The sequence below is a fragment of the Chiloscyllium plagiosum genome, chromosome 13 (assembly GCF_004010195.1).
Source record: "Chiloscyllium plagiosum isolate BGI_BamShark_2017 chromosome 13, ASM401019v2, whole genome shotgun sequence".
Classification (NCBI taxonomy): domain Eukaryota; kingdom Metazoa; phylum Chordata; class Chondrichthyes; order Orectolobiformes; family Hemiscylliidae; genus Chiloscyllium; species Chiloscyllium plagiosum.
Genome location: NC_057722.1, coordinates 60,084,703 through 60,107,690, shown reverse-complemented (window position 1 = coordinate 60,107,690; position 22,988 = coordinate 60,084,703). Strand labels below are relative to the sequence as shown.

At 41.3% G+C, this 22,988-nt stretch overlaps 1 protein-coding gene and 1 long non-coding RNA gene across 2 annotated transcripts in view; one reads left to right on the top strand and one right to left on the bottom strand.

Annotated features, from left to right (window-relative positions):
- Nucleotides 1-22,988, top strand: part of LOC122555635 (deleted in malignant brain tumors 1 protein-like) — a 122,536-nt gene that overhangs the window by 65,880 nt on the left and 33,668 nt on the right. The window contains exon 14 of the mRNA XM_043701633.1: nt 15,931-16,037. Within this exon, the coding sequence (XP_043557568.1) occupies nt 15,931-16,037 (107 nt within the window). The remainder of the gene's footprint in view (nt 1-15,930; nt 16,038-22,988) is intronic.
- On the bottom strand, nt 1,697-9,981 carry LOC122556113. Its single transcript, XR_006313466.1, has 3 exons — nt 9,900-9,981; nt 2,279-2,412; nt 1,697-1,855 (listed from the first exon to the last, which is right to left on the bottom strand). It is a non-coding gene; the product is annotated as an uncharacterized LOC122556113 (long non-coding RNA).

Genomic DNA, 22,988 nt, shown 5'->3' with positions numbered 1-22,988 from the left:
GGGCGATTTGGTTGTTTGGTGCGGGTGTCTCGGAGATGTTCCCTGAAGCGCTCTGCTAGGAGGCGTCCAGTCTCCCCAATGTAGAGGAGACCGCATCGGGAGCAGCGGATACAATAAATGATATTAGTGGATTTGCAGGTAAAACTTTGATGGATGTGGGAAGCTCCTTTGGGGCCTTGGATAGAGGTGAGTGAGGAGGTGTGGGCGCAGGTTTTACAGTTCCTGCGGTGGCAGGGGAAAGTGCCAGGATGGGAGGGTGGGTGGTAGGGGGGCGTGGACCTGACCAGGTAGTCACGGAGGGAACGGTCTTTGCGGAAGGCGGAGAGGGGTGGGGAGGGAAATATATCCCTGGTGGTGGGGTCTGTTTGGAGGAGGCAGAAATGGGTTATAGGTAGTGAAGCATATATGTTTACGGTGAGAATCCTGGCCCTGTTAGCAGGGCAATGGACAAGCCCTGGCATAGTGGCCCACCTTCCCATGGTTAAAACAAACATTACGATAAAGGGATCTCGGTGGTAAAGTGCAAGGAGTCAGCAAGAAATTATTTGTACTTCATAGGACTGAGCATGAGCCATGATTAAACATAGTTCCTGGGGTTTAAAGTCCTACCAGACCTGAATGACCTGTTTGGTTACTAGCAGCAAGTCAGGGATTGATAACAGAACTGAGTGGATAACTGGCAGGGGCTGTTCATTTGTAGGCTGAAGATAAATATTACGAATTGAGTTCTTTAGGTGGGTGTAGGGGGGGTTGTTCTGATGATGGGTCAATACGAGTTCCAGTACGTTGTGTGGCAGCAGAAGCAGAAGGTAGGATCAGTGCCGGGGAGGGGGTGGGGATGACTGTTAAAACTTCCTCATCGTGTGTATCACTTGAATCAGGAATATTTGGCCTGCCAGATAAACTTGCGGCTCCCCCTTTGATGTGTCCTTATTATCCCGCCCTTCCTGCTGTTTACGTTTTACTGTTTGTTTCACAGCTGTTTTGTCTAAGGTCTGATTTTTCAAATCCCAAAGTGCCCACTCAAATTTCAAAGTCTCCCAATCTTTCAATTTGAGTACTCGTCAATATCCTGTTTACGAGCATTATCCCTCCAGCTCACTAATCGTGAGTTCTCCTTGGCGCCTAATGGATTCCTGCATCCGGTGTAAAAAAAAATTTCATTTTGAATGTTCTTATCAACTAAGTGGCCTTTCCAGAATATTTGTAATTTTCTCGATCCCAGGTGCACCCCAGTGGCCAAATGTCTTTACTCAATTTATGTTGCAATGCTGTCGACACACGACGTACGTTATGTTCTAAGGCCTGCCTCACACCACAGTACACAGCGCTTTGTTATTCCTGGTACTAAAAACAATCAGAGATACGGGCCCAGTCTGAAAAGTAAAAGTCTTTCTGATTTCTGAAAAAAAAACCTTCAAAATTTAAACAAAAAAAAATCACAAAATACTTAACAAAAAATTCCAGTGCAGATTTCCCGGCCAAACGACAACTGAAAACATTTAGAATTTAGATTTGGAAACCGTCACCTGCTAGTGTCCTCTGCAAGGGATGAGGGGTCACAGCGGTCAGCCTGTTAGACCAAGGTTTCAATGCTTACTTGGCAAGCCCATCTGCAAAAATTCCAGTGCAGATTTCCCGGCCAAACGACAACTGAAAACATTTAGAATTTAGATTTGGAAACCGTCACCTGCTAGTGTCCTCTGCAAGGGATGAGGGGTCACAGCGGTCAGCCTGTTAGACCAAGGTTTCAATGCTTACTTGGCAAGCCCATCTGCCCCTAATCCCTGGGCTGCGGCTGGATTGCTTCTTCAGTTCCTGATAGAATTCACCCAGGTTATTTGGTTTTCGCTACCTGCGCCAAATGTTGAATCGGATTTTAATTAGTAGGGATCTGTGAGAGCAAACTCAAAACATTAGACAAAGGTTCAAAATAACCTTGAACTGAAATATGTTCAGCCTTGATTAAAAGAAACACCACATGCAGTTTTCTTTTGGCTAAAAATCATAAGGGAGGGAGAAACCAAAGGATCCCAGCACACTCCAAGTCTTTTGTGACTTTAGAAAGCAAACAATAACATTATATACTTTAGAATATGCTGAGAAATTACAGTTTATCGTGAAATGTATGACAACTGTAGCACTGAACCTATGCCTTATTGGTTTTTCAAAACATTAATCATTTGCGTCATTCCATAACTCTATTTCTGTGTACAGACGTTTTGTTTCAGCTAAAATCTGCAGTTCAAAATATACAAGGAGCCATTAAGCAGATTACCGAAGTTTTATCAAGCTTGTTCCTGCCCCTCGGATGCTGCCTGACCTGCTGTGCATTTCCAGTACCACACTCTTGACTCTGACCTCCAGAATCTGCAGTCCTCACTTTCTCATAACAGGTTGAAAGCACGGTTACTAAAGCATAGAACATATTGGATTTAATTAGTAATGGTTTCAACAACAAATGCATAGTAGCTATATTAACTTTGTGTAGAAAACTGGTTTGATCTCAATAAAACATTGTCTCCAAATTGTGGTGCAATGTTAAAGGCATTGGAGAGAATGAAGAAAAGTTTCAGGAGAGTTAGTGTAGGGACAGGAGCTTCATTTAATTGAATTGATAGGAGAAGTGGAATTGCTTTCCTTGGACGAGAGAACATTGAGAGGAAATTTAAGAGAGATATTGAAAATCAGCTTTGAGCAGAGTAATCTGGACAGTATAAACAATGAGAAAATGGACAATATTTTCAGATTTTTGATTTCATCCTTATTTTGTTCTTTTTTAAGTATCTGAAAGCTCCTGGCTGCACAGTGTTTTTCTCCCAATACAAATAGTCTCCTTTTCATGGTTAATATCTTTTTAGGAATGTGGTCTGAAACACCTTGGAATGTTTCACTATGTTAAAGACATTATAGAAATAGAAGACATTAAATAAATCAACAGAATTAACATTCAAAATAGATAGAAACTGGAAATAAATCATGAATATGTTTTTCAGTCCCTTATTCTTGGAAAAACAAGACACTTGGAGGTTTGCTGAGGAGATTTTCTGCACTAATTTGTTTATGTTGTACTGTTATCAAACGTCTAGGCAAAAATGAGGTAACATTTGCACTGTACATCAACCCCATGTTTTGCAGCCTGCTCCTGCTCACTGAACTTTGTGCTACTGCTGCAAGCCTCACTGCAGAAAGATCTCAGGTTTTGATTGTGCACCAGGTGGCAACCAAAGATGCTCAGATAAGCAATTGCTGGTAACAACTTTGCAAGCTCATGAGGCTGTTGCCACCAGCAGCTCAGATCATTGGGTAAATATTGTTAACACAACTCAAAAACAAATGAGATTTTCCAATGTCCCAGCTGAGTTTTGGATGATGGTTATGAAGATGAACCAAGAGAGGCAATCACAGATATTTTAATATATAAACAATCCAAGTTATTTGTTAGACCTGAAGGTAATTTTATCAAAGTAGTTAGTCAACCGAGATTCTTGTCTGTAATTCCAGTACAATGCACAGACTCCAGGACTTTCTGGTAGCTGAAAAAAAGTGCAGAAAGTATATCTACTTCCTCAAACTAAAGCCCTCAGTTAGTTTTAAGTTTGTTGGACAATGCTGCCTGCCATAGTTTAATGATGAAATTGAGGGATGGTACAGTAGAGTGAATGACTGCATATTGGTGTAGAGTATGGAAATGAAGCTAGGATCCTTGGAATCTAATCCACAGGGAATAGGCTGGGGCTTCCACAGGTGACAACCTGAGTGCTGCCTGGTGCCTTTCTCGTGAATGGCAGGGTAAGAGTACATTTCTGAGAGGGTTCAGGATGTGCGACAATTTCTCTAATCATCAACAGACAAAAGAACAGAGGAAAAGGAAAATATGAAAGCTTGACAACTTAAGCTTTAGAATCAAAGGTAGAAATCAAAGCATCAAAGATGGAATAAAACAGTCTTTAGATGATTCAATTTCAGGCACCAAGAAGCATCTGAATGAAAAGGAGAAATATGCTTGCATCCACCTACACACATGGTGAGGGTTGCCCCAGTGACTAGATCCATTTCTGTTAACAGGAATGGAATATTTGATGTGGGCATCAACAGAGCTCAGACTATTGCCATCACAATTTTTTTTGAAATATTAGTAGAAGGAAGTACACAGTGGATTTAGAAAGGCAAATGGAACTACTGCAGAATCGTCCAGAAGTAGGAGGAATTCAAGAACATGTCGAATATGCTGTTACACATGAGCTAGAGCAAGTTGCATTGAATGTAAATTCACTCAGAGTACACAATCGATAAGGTGGGTAACCTTGAACATATATTTTGACCATGCAGAGGCTATAGCAGTGGCCTGTTCTCAGGCTGTAAGGTGTGAAACTTAATTTTCCTGCCTGGAACATTTTGTTTGGAAAATAAGGAAGAAAGCATTAGTCAGACTATCAAAGTTGATTAAATAAATCAATGTTAGACAGGACATAGAAGATTTAGCAGAGCATCCAAAGATAGAGTCCAACTGTATTAAATAATAATAGAGATAATTATGCACATAGGATAAACTACACAGACCAATAAACAGTGTGAGAGAGATTGAGGAACACATTTTCTGTTAATTAAAATAAATGTCCAGAACTAGAACAGAGTGACAATAGGAGACTACAACTATCCTAATTCAAACTAGAACATTAACAGTTTAAAGAACATTGAATACTGGAATTAGTGTAATGTACACTAGAGACATTTATTGTTCAGTGTGTTTCCTTCCTGATGAGGAAAAAAGAATATTGAATCAAAAATCTATGTAATTCACTAATAGTGCTGCAAAAATACTAAATGAAGGGAAAAGGAGGAGATGAAGGTGTTTGATAAATTATCACATATTAAGCTACTTCATAAGGTAAGAACCCCTGGCAGAGTAACGGTCATGACAGAAAATTGGCCAATGAATATAAGATAGGGAATTGGGATTAGAAGGCCATTTTCAGAAAGGCAACCTGTACCTATTGGAATGCCACGAAGATCAGTGTTGAGACCACAATTATTTTGACATCTTTTCATGTGTTGGATGAGGAAACTGAATGTAGTGCAGCCACATTTGCAGATGACACAAAAATAGTGAAAAAGTAAGTGCTGAGGATGACATAAAGAGTCTGCAGAGGGACATAGGCGGGTAAATGAATGGATTAAAAACTGAGCAAATGGAATATAATGTTGGAAAATGTGAATTTATGCACATTGAAGGGAAGAATAGAGAATTTGAATATTACTGAAAGACCACAAAGTTCCTCAACAGTGGGATTTGGGAGTCTTCATCCATGGTAATAGGGAGGGCAAATGGATTTTTGGTCTTTGTTTCAGGGGGTTTTGCTCAAAACATACAAGGCTCTTGTCAGACCTGGCTGTAATGCTGTGAACAGTAGAGAACAATGTACTGACATTGCAGGCAGTTGAGAGAAATACCAGGTGTGGAGGGTTTGCCTTTTGAGGAGAGATTGAGCAGGCTGGCCCTATACTCACTGGAATTTAGTGGAATGAACATTGACCTTATTAAAGCAGACAAAATTCTTAGGAATCTTGATAAGCTGTATTTGGAAATGTCATTTACCATTATGGGAAGTCCGAGGACAGTGACAAGTATGGTTTCGATAACAACGAGTATGATAATCAGAATTATATGGTTATGAAAAATGATGATTTATAAATCAAGCACTAAGATATAATATTTGAGTTGGAAAGGAATCCTGCCCCCGTCTATGGAAATCAGAAATGGTAGTATTAGTAATGTGCAACATGAACTATGCTCATGACATCATAAGGCCATATGATATAAATGCAGTATTAGGCCATTTGGCCCATCGGATCTACTGCAATATTATGGCAGTTATGTTTCCTAATCCTGTTCCCCTGCCTTCTCCCCATAATTCTTGATCCCCTTATTAATCAAGAACCTATTTATTTCTGTCTTAAATACATCTAATGACTTGGATTCATCAGCCTTCTGCAGCAGTAAGTTCTACAGATTCACCATCCTCTGGCTGCAGACATTCCTTGTCTTCTCTGTTCTAAAGTATTGCCCCTTCACATCGAGGCTGTGCCCTCATGTTCCAGTCTCTCCTGTTAGTAGCAACTTCATCTCCACGTCCACTGTATCGAGGTCTATCGCTATTGTGTAAGTTTCAATCAGATCACCCCTCATCCTTTTAAAGTCCATGAAGTGCTGGTCCAGGTACCTCAGCTGCTTCGCATCTGTAAAGCCCTTCACGGAGGCACTTTTTAAATCCTAGTCTGGACTGCCTCCACTGTTAACATGGATATGGGTCTCCCTTGGATATGGGTCTCAAACCTGCTCACAATATTACAATGCAGTCTGACCTAAGCCTTATGTGGCTTCAGCAGGATATCTCTGCTCTTGTATTCTAGTCCTCTTGAAAGAATTCTACCTTTGCATTTGCCTTCCTAACTGCCAGTTGAACCTGCATGTTAACTTGAATAGAATCCGGAGCTCTGACTCCCATGTGTCTTTGTGCTTCAGATTTCCAAAACTTTTTCCTGTTTAGAAAATAGCTATTGCCTCTATTCTTCCTACCAAAAAGTATAACCTCATATTTTCTCTCACCGCATTCCATTTGACACATCTTTTCCCATTCTCCTACAATATCCAAGTCCTTCTGCAGCCTTGTCACTTCCTCAAATCCACCTATCTCACCATCTATCTTTATGTCACCTGTAAGCTTAGCAACAATGCACTTAGACAGTTTGTCCAGATTGTTAATATATAATGTGAATTGTTGTGAGCCCAACTTGGACTCTTGCAGAACACCACAAGTTACCTGAAAAATACACATTTGTCCCTGCTCTCTATCTTCTGTCAGTCAGCCAATCCTCTATCCTTCCCAACTGCTTGCCTCTAATACAATGGGTTCTGAGCTTATTTGGCAGCCTCCTCGGCGGCATGACTTTTATTTGATGAAGCCGTGCTGACTCAACACTATTTACCATGCAATTCCAAGAGCGCTGCAATTGCACCCCTAATAATCTATTTAAATTCTTACCAATGACCAAGACTAACAGGCATATAGTTTCCTGTCTTCTAACTCTCTTCCTTCTTAAACAGGCATGTTAAATTAGCTCCCTCCTTTCTTAAGCAGACATATTAAATTAGCCATTTTCAAGTCATCTGAGACCCTTCCTGACACAAATGAGTCATGGAAGATCACCACCAATTTCTTTATATTCTCCTCAGCTATCTCCTTCAGAACTCTGGACCATGGTCCATCTGATCAGGTATTTTATCCGCCTTCAGACCCTTTAACTTCTCCAGCTTCTTCTCCTTATCAATGGCCACTGCACTCACTTCTGCCCCTGATTCTATTAAAGTTCTGCAATGCTACTTGTGTCTTCCACTGTGAAAACTCATGCAAAAGACATATATTGTTCCTCTGGTATTTCATCGTTCCCAGTTACTACTTCTCCAGTTTCACTTTCCAGTGATTCAATGTTCACTCTTTCCTCTAATCTTTTTGATATTTAAAATAAACTCTTGCAATCTTTTTTATATTGCTAGCTAGATTACCATCATATTTCATCATCGCCCTCCTTATTACTTTTTTAATTATCTTCTGTTAGCACTGCTGCTTCACAGCAGCAGGGACCCAGGTTCAATTCCTGTCTTGGGCGATTGTGCAAACTTCACACAAACATTCTCCCCGTATCTACTTGGGTTTCCTCCAGGTGTTCCGGTTTCCTCCCACTGTCCAAAGATGTGCAGGTCAGGTGAGGTGGCCATGCTAAATTGCCCATAGTGTTAGGTGCATTAGATTAGATTAGTTTAGATTAGATTAGATTCCCTCCAGTGTAGAAACAGGCCGTTTGGCCCAACAAGTCCACACCGACCCTCCGAAGAGCAACCCACCCAGACCCATTTACCCCCTGACTAATGTACCTAACACTATGGGCAATTTAGCATGGCCAATTCACCTAGTCAGAGATCAATATAGGGGAAGGGAATATGTCTGGATGGGTTACTCTTTGGAGGGTCAGTGTGGACTTGATGGGCCAAATGGCCTGTTTCGATACTGTGGGGAATCTAACCTCTGTTGTTTTTAAAGACTCCCAATCCTCTGGTTTCACACTATTGTCCACCCATTATGTGTTTTCTTTTGCTTTTATGCTGTCCTGAGTTCCCTTGTCAGCCATGGTTGCCACATTCTCCTCTCAGCATGTTTCTTCTTCATTGGGATGAATTTCTAGTATGTCTTCCAAGTTATCCCCAGAAATGTCTGCCATTTTTGTTTCACTGTCCTCTCTGCTAGGCGTCCCTTCCAATCAACTCTGGTTAGCTCCTCCTTCATGTCTTTGACGTTAATTTTTCTCAGTTGAAATACTGTTACATCCAATTCCAACCTATCAAACAGCAGGGTGAAAGCAATTATATTATGGTCTCTGCCACCTACAGGCTCCACTGGAACCTTTTCAGACTTGGTGCATTTTTGAATATCATAATCAATGCATCCTCTAACTTTGCTCCAGTTCCTTTAAGATCCTAGAACGTAAGTCATCAGGCCCTGGGCACCTGTCTGCCTTCAATTCAAATAGTTTCCCAGTATATCGTGATAAGTTGCTGGTTTTCCACAATTTATGCATTTCCTATTACTAAGTGAATGGATTCATTGATTTCCACCATGGAAAGTGTGGCAAAGTATTGTTTTGGTGTCTCTGTTACTCTGTGTTCCCTCCTATCAACTCCCCCATTTCGTTTTCTCAGGGACCAACATTCATTGCAGATACTCTCTGCCTTTTTAATATAATTACAAAAGCTTTTGCTATGCATCATTATATTTTACACTCGTCTTAATTCATGATTAACTCTTTTTGTTACTCTTTTAGGAACACTTTGTTGGCCTTTAGAAGTTTCCCATCATCTAGCCTGTCACTGACTGGTGCAGTATTTTACAACTTAAATTGTTTTCACTGATATTATGTTTTAATTTCTTGCTAAGTAATGCATGTTTTTTTTCTCCCTTTACCATCTTTGTTCCTCTTTGCAATACATTTCAGTTAGGAGGAATTGAATATCTCTGGAAATGTTTGCAACTGTTCATCAATGGCCCTAATTTTTAGTTTTTCTGTACAGCCAATTGGACAAGATCTGCCCTTGTTCTTATTTAATCAAGTTTGTTTGACACCAGATTGCATATGTGGGACTCAAAGTGAATCTGGAATTCCACTATGTTGTGATCTCAAGAGGATCATTTACAATGAGATCATTAATTAATACCATCTCATACACAACACTAAATCAGAAATACTCTGCTCCCGGTTGGTTCAACAACATATTGCTCCAAGAAATAATCTCTAATAAGACCATAAGAAATAGGAACAAGAATAGGCTGTTCTGCACATCGAGTCTGTTCTACCATTCAAGAGGATTGTGGCTGATCCAACACTCCTCATGTACCACTTGCCTACCCTTTCTCTATAAACCTTGATTCCCTTACTGATCAAGAATCGATTGATCTCAGTGATAAATATGCACAATGACTCTGCCTCCACAGAGCTCTATGTCAAAGAATTCCAAAGACTCTCAATCTCCTGAGAGGTGAAATTCCTCCTCATATCAGTCTCAAAGTGCCACTCCTTATGCCATCTCGCCATAGATTCTCCCATGGGAGAAACATCCTCTCAGCATTTACAACATCAAGTTCATTAAGAATCCTATATAATTCAACTACATCAAGTGAATACAATTAATGAATTCTCCCTTAAGGTTGTCCTTGGCTGTTTGACTAATCCAAACTATATGCACATTAAAATTATTTTTGTCTTCCTTTGCTCCAAGCCCCTGGTATTTCTTGCTTTATGCCCTGCTGTTAAAGGCAAGTTTAAATAATCTGTAGATTACTCACAGAAGGGATTTCTTTCCATAATGTTCAGCTGAAATGCCTGAACTGGTTCTTTCAGATCTGATCAAAATGAATGCAAGAAGACATGTGTGCTCCAATGTAATGCAAGTTTATTAGTTTAAATTACTTAATTCATTCCAATCTAAACATATTATTACCTGTTAATATGTCAATATATTGGAAGTAATTATTAGCTTAAACTATTTGGATATATTCAAACATCTGCTTCTCACATCCTTTCAATTGCTGGGGACCCCTCAACAAAGGCTTGCACTTGGAGCACAATCTAAATTTCCACAGCACTGGTGGCAAAATCAAACTGATGGAGAATCCAATGTACTGTGGATAGTCCCCAATATTAACAGCATGTTGATTTGATGTTGCATGCTTATTTGCCCCTTCTGCATACTTTTCCTAATCATTCCTTTGTGCTTGGTCAAAAGCAAGTCACGGTTTCACTGCAAAACAGCTTATTCTCACAAATGGGCCATTTTCTTGAAAAAGGTTCTGTTCTCACATACTTATCCACTCTCCAGCAATTGTTTATTGCCATGTCCAATTAACACTTAATGATCTGGTGTGGAGGTGCCATTTTTGGTATCAGTCACTGCACTTTCCCTTGCCATTTCTATATTTCCTCATTCTCGTTCTACTACTTGATCTCCAAAGTCAGTACCATTTCTCACTTGCAGCACTGATCTGTTCTTTTACAAAGCACTTTTTCTCTCCATAACCAATGCTCTTCAAACATTCCAGTAGATTCCCCCAGACTCTGGAATTGCCTGGACGCATTAGCCATGCGGCTGGTGCAGCTACCATCCCCACGGTGATCGATGACATCACTTCCGCCCCCATCATGGCCGCTTCCATGGCCACTTCCACCCCTCACAATTCCTCATGCACCACATGTGACATCACTTCCGCCCCTCACATCATCGTTGATGTCACATTCTCAGTGACTTCCGCCCCTCCTACTGCTGTGGTCGTCACCACTTCCACCCCCACCAATGCCACTCACCTGCATTCTGCTGACATCCCCCGCAGATCCCACTGTCACCATCCCTGCCCCCCCAGAACCCTGAGGAGAACACCACCCCTGCTCATGACTCCACCCCCATTTCCCCCCCACCACACCCACTCCAGTCACAGGCTCCACCCTCACTCCCAGCTCCACACCCACACCGGCTCCCAGCTTCCAGTCCTGCCGAGTTTGCACCATCCCTCCAGACCTCCCCCTCACTGAGGATGAATGATTAGTCCTCAGCAAAGGACTCGCCTTCATCCCCCTCAAGACACCACCCCCGCCCTCCACCTCCTCCAAGACTTCCGTTTCCCCGGCCCCCAACGCCTCACCTTCACCATGGATATCCAATCCCTCTACACCTCCATCCGCCATGACCAGGGCCTCCAAGCCCTCCATTTCTTCCTCTCCTGATGTCCCCAACAGTACCCTTTCACTGACACTCTTATTCGTTTGGCTGAACTGGTCCTCACCCTGAACAATGTCTCCTTCGAATCCTCCCACTTCCTCCAGACCAAAGGGGTAGCCATGGGCACCCGTATGGATCCCAGCTATGCCTGTCTCTTTGTTGGCTACGTAGAACAGTCCAACTTCCGTAGTTACACCAGCACCACTCCCCACCTCTTCCTCCATTACATTCATGACTGCATTGGCGCCATCTCATGCTCCCACGAGGAGGGTGAGCAATTCATAAACTTCAACAACACATTCCACCCTGACCTTAAATTTACCTGGACCATCTCTGACACCTCCCTCCCCTTCCTGAACCTCTCCATCTCTGTTAATGATTACTGACTTGACACCGACATTTTTTACAAATCCACCAACTCCCACAGCTACCTGGATTACACCTCTTCCCACCCTACCTCCTGCAAAAATGTCATCCCATATTCCCAATTCCTCCGTCGCTGCCGTATCTGCTCACAGGAGGACCAGTTCCATCACAGAACACACCAGATGGCCTCCTTCTTTAGAGACCGCAATTTCCCTTCCCACGTGGTTAAAGTTGCCCTTCAATGCATCTCATCCACATCCCACACCTCCGCCCTCAGACCCTACCCCTCCAACCGTAACAAGGACAGAACCCCCCCTGGTGCTCACCTTCCACCCTACCAACCTTTGCATAAATCAAATCATCCAATGACATTTCCGCCACCTGCAAATGGACCCCACCACCAGGAATATATTTCCCTCCCCACCCCTTTCCGCTTTCCGCAAAGACCATTCCCTCCATGACTACCTGGTCAGGTCCATGCCCCCCAACAACCCACCCTCCCGTCCTGGCACCATGCCCTGCCACCGCAGGAATTGCAAAACCTGTGCCCACACCTCCTCCCACACCTCCATCCAAGACCCGAAAGGAGCCTTCCACATCCATCAAAGTTTTACCTGCACATCCACCAATATCATTTATTGGATCCTTTGCTCCCAATGTGGTCTCCTCTACATTGTGGAGACTGGATGCCTCCAAGCAGACACTTTAGGGAACATCTCTGGGACACCCACACCAATCCACCACATTGCCCTGTGACCCAACAGTTCAACTCCCCCTCCCCCTCCCAGTGAAGGAGGTCCTGGGCCTCCTTCACTGCTACTCCTTCACCACCTGACACCTAGAGGAAGAATGCCTCATTTTCCACCTCGGAACACTTTAACTCCAGGTCCATCAATGTGGACTTCACCAGTTTCCTCATTTCCCCTTCCCCTACCTCACCCCAGTTCCAAACTTCCAATTCAGCACTGCCCTCATGACTTGTCCTACCTGCTTATCTTCCTTTCCACCCATCCACTCCACTCTCCTCTCTGACCTATCACCTCCATCCCCATCCCCATTCACCTATTGTACTCTATGCTACTTTCTCCCCACCCCCACACTCCTCTCATTTATCTCTCCACCCTGCAGGCACTCAGCCTCTATTCCTGATGAAGGGCTTTTGCCCGAAACATCAATTTTCCTGCTCCTCGGATGCTGGCTGACCTGCTGTGCTTTTCCAGCACCACTCTAATCCAGAATCTGGTTTACAGCATCTGCAGTCATTGTTTTTACCAATTCCTTTACTAACAAAGCTACACTACTCCTTTTTCTCTGTCTTTCCTTCAGATGCAATGAGTTCCCTTGGTTATTCAACTCCCAGTCAGGTTCTCTGTGTAATTATGTCTCATTTTGCACTGTTAACTCACTAATTTTGTTCTGAATGCTGTGCACATTCAGATACAACAGTTTGTCCTTTTATCAATTTTCCCAACACTTGTATGATTCTTTGGTATCGCTTGATGTTCATATGTTCTGTCTCTTCCTTTCATCTTCTGGTAATGATCAGCCTCATCACTAACTTACACTTCTACCTTCTCTTTACAGTTTGATTTTCTCATTAAAAATTCCATGCCACTGAACCTTTCCCCATTATTTGAAGACTAATTTTCAGCCAGACTAATTTAAATGATGAACCAGAACTCTGTGCCACACAGGACACCAGGCATTGTAGTCAATCACCATGCTAAAGGGCATATAATTTGAACAGATCCAACAATTCAAAACTGGGCATTCATGTGGCAATGTCAGTGATTATCAGCAGCTGAATTGTACTCCAGCACAATCTGCAACCTCATGACCCACATATCCCCCAATCTACCCTTACCATCAAGCCAGGGGAACAACCCTACTTTAATGGAGTGTTCATGAGGAATTGCCAGGAGCAGCACCATGCATACCTAAAAAGGTGTCGTTATCTGTGAAGCAACTGAAAAGGACTACTTCCATGCCAATCAGCATAAGTAGCAAATGGTAGACAGATAAAGGATCCCACAACCAATGGATCAGATTTAAGCTCTGCAGTCCTGTCACATTCAATTGTGAATGGTGATGGACAGCTAAGCAACTCAAAGCAGCAGGAAGCTACGCAAATATCCATATCCTCAATGATGGAAGAGCTCAATACATCATTGCAAAGGATAAGGCTGAAGCATTTGCAGCAATCTTCAGCCAGAAGTGTTGAGTAGAGGATCTATCTCAGGCTCCTCCAATGGTCCCTAGTCTTTAGCCAATTCTTTTTACTCCAAGTGATATTAAGAAATGGCTGAAGGCATTGGTTGCTAATAACATTCCAATAATGGTACTGAAGACTTTTACTCCAGAATTTGCTGCTCCCCTCGCCAAGCTCTTCCAGTACAGCTACAGCACTGGCATCTATTTGAGAATGTGGAAACTTGACCAGATATGACCTATACACAAAAAGCAGAATGAATCCAACTTGGCCCATTACTGCCCCATCAGTCTACTCTCAGTCATCAGTAAAGTGATGGAACCTGTCATCAACAGTGCTATCACACAGCACCTGCTCAGCAATAGCCTGCTCAGTGATGCCTAGTTTGGGTTCTGCCTGAGGCACTCAGCTCCTGACATCATTATAGCTGTCATTCAAACATGGACAAAAAAGCCAAATACCAGGTATGAAGTGTGGGTCACAGCTCATGACATCAAGGCTGCCTATGACCAACTGTGGTGTCAAAAAGGCCAAGAAAAATTGGAATCAATGAACATCAAGGGACAAGTTCTCCACTGGTTGGAGTTGTACCTGGCACATTGGAAGATGGTTGAAATTGTTGGAGGTGATTCATCTCACTTCAGAATATCGAAGCAGCAGTTCCTCAGGGTAGTATCCTTGGCTCAACTACTTCATCAAAGTCAAGCACTATTTGTGACTCATCAGATACTGAAGCAATCCATGTTCAAATGCAGCAAGATCTTTACAACATCTAGGCTTGGGCTGCCAAGAGGGAAGTAACATTTGCACCACAAATGTGAGTCAATGACCATCCTCCAGTAAGAGTCATTATTGCCACGATCCCTTGACATTCAATGGTGGTATCATCACATGAATTCCCCACTGTCAATGTACATGGGGTTATCAATAACCAGAAATTCAGCTGGACATGCCACATAAATACAATGGCTACAAAATAACGTCACAGGCTAGGAATACTGCAGCAAGTAAATCACCTCCTGACTCCCCAAAGACTATCCATTATCTACAAGATAGAGGTCAGGAGTGTAATGGAATACTTCCCACCAGCCTGAAATGAGGGCATCTCCAATAACATTCAAGAAGTTTGGCATCATTCAATACAAAGCAGTGCAATTAATTGCCACCACATTCACAAGCATCCACTCACTGCACCATCTAGTCTCAGCCAGCAGCAGTGTACTATCTACAAGATGCACTGCAGAAATTCGCCGACTGTCCTCAGAAGATCTACCAAACCCACAATCGCTTCCGTCTGGAAGGACAAGTGCAGCAGTTACAAAACAACACCATCACATGCAAGTTCCCCTTGAAGCCACTCACAATTCTGAGTTGGAAATATATTGTTGTTCTTTGATTGTCGTTGGTTCAAAGTCCTGGAATTATGTTCCCAAAGGCATTGTGGGTCAAACTAGTGTGCATGGATCGCAGTGGTTTCAGTCTGCAGCTCTCCGCCATTTGTCAAGTGCCAGTAGGGACAGGTAATACATACTGGCCAGGTTACATGGATAAATAAATATAAAACTGAAAGGACAATTTCTCGCTGTTCGTTCGTTCGTTCTTTCTGTAATGTCATAATAATTTGCACTTTGTAGCGCAGTGGACTGGAACATATCATACATCACCAGTACGTTATTATGCCTCTCGGTGGGTATCCTGCGTAATATTGTGGAACAGCTGGGAGTAACTTTTCGGTATATAACTGCATGCAATACTTAGAACTCTCTAAAAACCCAAGAAAATTGCAGGTGTGAATGAAGTGCAACATAATCTTCACAATCCAATCTTCAGATGTTTTCTGAATTTGAACTCGAATCAAAAGCTGATGGACTACTTTGAGGTCACAGAACTTCCTCCTCCAACGACATTACTACAGTTTTACCTAAATTGGCAATTACATCGGTTATTGCAAATCTATACAGCTAAAAAGAGAAGACGCGATATCATTGGCAGATTTGGATTTCACTGTCAATTTCCTTTAAATAACTAGAATCACTCGTACATCCTTGATCAGGTTTTCCTTCATATCACTTGAACACTGTCGCCGTGAAATGCATCGCTTGGGGGTTTTTGTTCTGATTGTGCACGTTTCAATGGGTAAGTAGATTATAACAATTTATTCAAACGCTGTAAATTATGGTTTTTGCTACGTTCCAATCCAACACCATTTATTCAATTAACGCTCATTTTCTTTCAAAATCTTTATTGTTTTTGTGAAATCTTGGAATATTAATTGTGATCATTTTCAAGAAAGGAACGTGGAGCAGAGAGATGTCAATTCTCACGTAAAAAGAAATTGTATCTTTCCGCATTAAGAGGCTTTGGCGCTCTAATTAGACCATGACATCTGCAGGATCTTCTCTCTCAGTTTGCTGCAGATTTCCATTAACCATTTGTGCTTATCATTCCTCTGTTTTCTTGGATTAGCGACGGCGTGCCTTCACCCGCCTTAAACCGATTCTTGTTAAATACTCAAGACGTCAAAACGTCCAATGGACCTGGGGTTAGGGATGGTGACTTTGTGGTCAGGTATTTTCTGTGAAATAAAATACCAGAATAACACCAGACCACGCCGGAATCATTACGCACGTGGGATGATTAAATAATATTCTCGCGATTTGTTTTCTGTAGTGATGGCCTGTGATATTTTGTTCAGTTGTAAAACTTTTTTTACCCCCGATACCCTACTTGTCCATCCATGTGCTGATCGTGCGAAAGGATTCCAGAAACTCTCCAGCTGATAAGGAATTAAGCAGGTATCTGTCCTAGATGGACTGCAGCCATTGTCTTAAAGAAAGACAAATTTCTGCAGAACAGAATGTTTCCACCTGAGCGAATGGTCAGTTAACTAACCCTAATTATTAATAATTGATTATAAGTTGAGACACCATCTAGTGACTTAAATCAACCTAATATTGTAGGTATTGGCTTCAGTGGTTATTCATTAATAAACTAATTTCAAAATAACAATTTAAAATATTGCACTTTCCTGTTATTGTGGCTGTAGCTTTAAGGATTCGTTTTGGATCTTTCAGTTATTATTACAGGTTAGCGAGGATAACTAACAAATATGAATGGAATTATTTATTTGGAAAGATGTTAGAAAAGTTTCAAACTTGTGTTTTTAACGAAATCCCAATTTGGAAAAATATTTGTCAGTCTGTTTTGCCAACAACAAACAAGAAACTTTCCAATCAGATAAATTAGAATTCAATGTGATGTTAGATTCAGCGAAGCGTTATACAGGTTAGCGAGGATAACTAACAAATATGAATGGAATTATTTATTTGGAAAGATGTTAGAAAAGTTTCAAACTTGTGTTTTTAACGAAATCCCAATTTGGAAAAGTATTTAATTGTCAGTCTGTTTTGCCAACAACAAACAAGAAACTTTCCAATCAGATAAATTAGAATTCAATGTGATGTTAGATTAAGTGAAGCGTTAATTTTCTCTCCTTTTAGGTTTCCTCCAGAAAATGAGACTTTAAATAGAACGATAAAGTTCAGAAATTTGAATCAATACTTTGGCAGTTTCCGTTGGGAATTTTTGTTTTATTATTGTCTCCTGCGAGTTTCCTTCAGATGTTTCTCACTGTCCTGACATCGACAGCAGCTAAATTGTCATTATCTACCGTTTCAACAATACCCATAACATACCTGACAAGTGTGACCACATGACAGTAAAATTTCCCGAAATTTACAACTATTTCATAAGTGTAATATCAGCAATGCTTTACAGTATTTTGGAAGAAGGCGGAGTAACATCCAAAATCTAATTTCACACAATAATTAGACCATGACATCTGCAGGATCTTCTCTCTCAGATTGCTGCAGATTTGCATTAACCATTTGTGCTTATCATTCCTCTGTTTTTTTGGATTAGCGACGGCGTGCCTTCACCCGCCTTAAACCGATTCTGATTAAACACTCAAGACGGCGAAACGTCCAGTGGATCTGGGGTTAGGGATGGTGACCTTGTGGTCAGGTATTTTCTGTGAAATAAAATACCAGAAGACAGGGAGGTGAATAGGTGGATTCTTAATTCGTGAGGGGCTCACGAGTTGGCAGGAGAAGACAGGGGAATGGGTTTGACAAACATATCAGTCATGATCTAATGGCGCAGCAGATTCGATGGGCCGCATGGCCTAATTCTGTACTATATCTTACCGTTTTATGGATTAACCAACTTTCGACATTTCATGCCGCCAAGATAATAAAGCAGTTGTTCTCCAGAGATTCTCAGCTCCGGGGAGATCAGTTTTAATTGTTCAAATGGACAAGAATGACACCACCAGTATTCTCTTTGATGGAAAGTAGAATTCCTACATTAGTACAACAATGGCTTGCCGTATACCAGGAGACAATAATCCCTCAATCCGGTCTCTGTCCATTCGTCTTCTTGTTAAAATTGTTTTGGACCGGGTGTACAAAGTTAAAAATCACACAACACCAGGTGATAGTCCAACAAGTTTAATTGGAATCACTAGCTTTCTGAGCGCTGCTCCTTCATCATGTGGTTGCGGAGTCAACAAACACCTGATGAAGGAGCGGCGCTCCGAAAGCTAGTGCTTCCAATTAAACTTGTCGGACTATCACCTGGTTTTGGTGTGATTTTTAACCCTGTTAAAATTGACGCTTCCTTCAGTGTGACAGCAGCCTCTTCGCTCGGATCTCACTGAGGCAGCTCTACCACTTCAGCAGCTCAGCGAGATCATCGATTCCCGGTTCAACTGAGGGCTGGTAAAATAGGGATAGTTCACTGATGTAAAAGCAAATTACTGCGGATGCTGGAATCTGAAACCAAAAGAGAAAATGCTTGAAAATCTCAGCAGATCTGGCAGCATCTGTAAGGAGGGAAAAGAGCTGACGTTTCGAGTCCAATTGACCCTTTGACAAAACTCGAAACGTCAACTCTTTTCGTTTAAGGGGTGATTTACAAAATTATGAGGGGCATGGATAGGATAAATGGACAAAGTCTTTTCCCTGGGGTCAGGGAGGTGGGCCGGGTGCTGGCAGGTAGGACTAGATTGGGTTGGGATATCTGGTCGGCATGGACGGGTTGGACCGAAGGGTCTGTTTCCATGTTGTACATCTCTATGACTCTATATGTTCATTGCGCAAATCACCCCTTAAACGATATCTCAGGCTCTATCGTAAGTTCGTTCAAGGTTACTTCTGAACAGATAACGAGTCTTGTTGCTCACTTTCCACAGTGAGCACTGAAGGAAGCATTCAGTTTAAGGCTGTTTCACAAGAGACTGAGAAATAACTTGATTTAAGGCGGGTTGATAGCAGTCTCCAGCTAACATGCTCTCACAGACCCCAAAACATGATTTCTGAGAGTTCGTGCTGGCTCCTACACCATTCAAATGGCATTAGTTTCCTCAAATATATTTTAAAATGTCATTGATTGTAATTTAATGTGATTTTTTTTAAAGTTGAAGTTGTAAAGTGCGCTGAATATTTATCTGTCAGAAATTATTCAAGTTTCGAATTGAACATAAATCTTAGATGAAGAGTTCCCGAGTGATTCTCGCACGAGGAAATGGACATTTTAGGTCATCTTTCCAATTCTGTTTCCATTGTGATTTTGAAAGCACTGCCCATTACCGTGACAAATGCAAGCTGAATGGCACTTTTAAAGGAGGTTAAGGTGAGTTCTTGAGAGAGAAATTAGTGAGATATGGCGAACGGAGACAGACGGGGATGAACTGAATGCTCTTCAAAGGAGCCGCTGCAGATTTAAAGCATCGAATGGCTTTCTCCTGCGTTTTAGTATTAAAGATTTCTGGAATCTGTGCAAGAACCTAAAATACTACTTCTCAAATATCTCCAATAAAGAACCTAAAATACTACTTCTCAAATATCTCCAATAAAGAGAGAAGGAGCCCTGAACGTCTGCCTGCTATTGGGAGACAGGATTATGAGTTAAAGAAATGTTGAAAATTCATTCCGAATTGGAGCAACTGAATCAACCAGTGGAAAATATTCTGTGGAGAATGAGAGAATGAGGAAGTGATGCATCTGCTTTTCTAAGTGCGGTTGAGAGATTTAAAACTCAGAATTTCGGTCTCTTGTGGCGCAATGGTAATGATTTAGACATTAGGTTTCGATTTTATTGTCACTTGTACTCAAGTACAGAAGTACGGGAATACAGTGAAAAGTGGGCCTTGTGGCCATAGAGGCGCCATCTTAGGTACCAAGGTCCAAAGGTTAAGAGAGTTAAACATTTAAACATTACTTCGTAGAATAAGTAGACAAATAAAGAATAGTTAACAGTAAAGCCCCTATCCCTCCTTTCCCACAAAGCCTTCTCTAGTGGCAGGAATCAATCTAAGCCGATGTAGTCTCTCTTCACAGCTGAATCACTCCAGCCCAAGCACTATCCTGGGGGAGCTTCCTCTGCAAACTCTCTAGAGCAACCACATTATTCCTATATTTATCTCCACAGAATACTCCAGTTATAACCTGAACAACATCTTATGTGATTCCATTATAACCAACCTGCTCTTATATTTAATACAGTGACTGATCAAGGCAATTAGATATGCCCTCTTAACCACCTTATCCACTGGACTTGCACAGTGGAATCCTCATATTTCCTCGGGCTCAACCATCATCATTTACAAACTAGTCTTGTTCGTTGAGCAAGAATGCATCACTTCATGCTTTTCCAGATTAAATTTCATTTGGAACTAGTCCATAAACACCTGACCAGCCCGTTTGAATAATGCGTTAGTCTTCACTTTTCCTTCTTGCTATTTACCATACCAGTAATTTTATATAATCGGTAAATTTATTAATCTGACCACCTACGGTTATGTCCATATCAGAAATGTATATACTACAAATAGCAATGGATCCAACATCAAATCCTACAGTTTACTTGTAGACATAGGCTTTTATTCACAAAAACAACCTCTGACTATCACTCTCTGCCTTCTGCCCCTGAGCCATTTTTGATACAAATTGCCTTAGATATTAATGGCTATTACATTCTTCCAAATGACACTTTGTCATTATCTTTACTGAAGTGCATGTAGACTACTTCAACTGTACTGCACTCAACTGCACACTCATCACCTCCTCAATCAAAACTGTCAGATGTGATCACCCCCAGATAAAGCCATGATGATTATTCCTGTGTACTCCTTACCAACGAAGTGAAGAACAATTCTGTCCCTCAGATTTTATTTTCCAAATGCTTACTTGCCAATAATGTTAGACTCATTGACCTCTAAATCTTTGGTTCATATTTTTCTACTACTTTTTGGTTACCAAATTGGCACTTGTTCAGTTCACAGACTACCCTGCTGTGGCCAGAGAGGATTTGAAAGTTAATATCGGGGTCCCTGCAAACTCATTTCTTGTCTCCCACAGAAGCCTGGAATAATGAAGTCTGGCAATGTATCCAGTTTTGAAAATCACACAAAACCAGGTTACAGTACAACAGGTTTATTTGGAAGAACTAGCTTTCAGAGCGCTGCTCTTTCATCAGGTGATGCTAATGAAGGAGCAGTGCTCTGAAAGCTAGTGCTTCCAAATGAACCTTTTGGACAATAACCTGGTGTTACGTGATTTTTAACTTTGTACACCCCAGTCCAACACCGGCATCTCCAAAGCATGACTATCCAGTTTTTGAGTCTGCTAAAGTTTCTCACACTACCTTTCAAGGGTCATTTGTTCAATCTTATCATCGCACTCCTCCTTGATTTTTATATACACATTATTCCCCACTTTTGCAGATACAGATGCAAAGTTTTCATTTAAAACCTTACCAATGCCTTCTGATTCCGCACACAGTTAGCCACTTTGATTCATTTTAGCCCCGAAGGTGATTAAAATATGCCTTGGATTATCTCATATTTTATTTGCCATCACTTTGTTTCCAATGAAAAGCAAAACGTTAAAGAAATTTGGAACAAGCATCGGAAGTGCTGAAAATATTCAATAGGTTGAAGAGAAAATTTGAATTCTGAACAAGTCACGTTTAACTTGGAATATTAATTCTGTTTCTGTCTTCCCAAATAATGAGCTTCTCAAACAGTTTTTATGTTTTCTTTTGCCTTAAGCACCCCCCTCACACATTACTATTTTATTTTTTAAGCAGCTCGTGCACTTTCTGTATGGCCCCAGGACTTAGAGGTTTTTATTTTATCAGAGTTTATACAATGCAATGACTGTTGGCAACTTATCATGGTGATTGGGCATAGATGCAAATTTGCTCAAATTGAAAGACATAATTAATTTAGTTACTCGAATAAATTACCAGTTAAGCTGAAAGTGAATATGTGGCTATTTTATTGATCTGGTCCAATGCGGTAGTAAAGTTTCACAAGGAATGTGTTGGTTTGTCCTCATTCACTAACTCCTTGAAATTTTGCAGTTTCTTGTCCTCTGGATGCAATTCATTAAACTGGTGATGTCCCAAACAATCCAAAAGTACATTTTCAGTCATTTATACATTTACTCATTGGTTCCACTTAAATTATGTGGGAAATGATGAGAACAGCTGCAAACTTTCGTGCAAGTTGGGAACAGATTACCTGAATTACTGTGAGAAAGATCCTCTCTTACAGGAATATTCCTTGTTATTGTAGCATTCTGTAATCTTTGAACTTTTAGGACCTTTCTTTGCGATTTTCAAGTGTTCATATTCTAACATTTAATGTAAGGAAATAATCATTGCATAATACATACCCCTTTTGCATTTAAGCCTTTGCAATTTAGCCTTGCAGCGAACATGCATCAGTGAGAATTGTGACAGAAAACTGAAGATTTTCTACATTTCGAACGAAATCTAAAATTATTGCATTTAATGCACATTAAAAATGAATCATTTGCAACAAAGTAGTATGACTTAAAAGATATAGCTGAAAATGTGTTCCTGGAAAAGCGCAGCAGGTCAGGCAGCATCCAAGGAACAGGAGAATCGACGTTTCGGGCACAAGCCCTTCTTCAGGAATGAGGAAAGTGTGTCCAGCAGGCTAAGATAAAAGGTAGGGAGGAGGGACTTGGGGGAGGGGCGTTGGAAATGCGATAGGTGGAG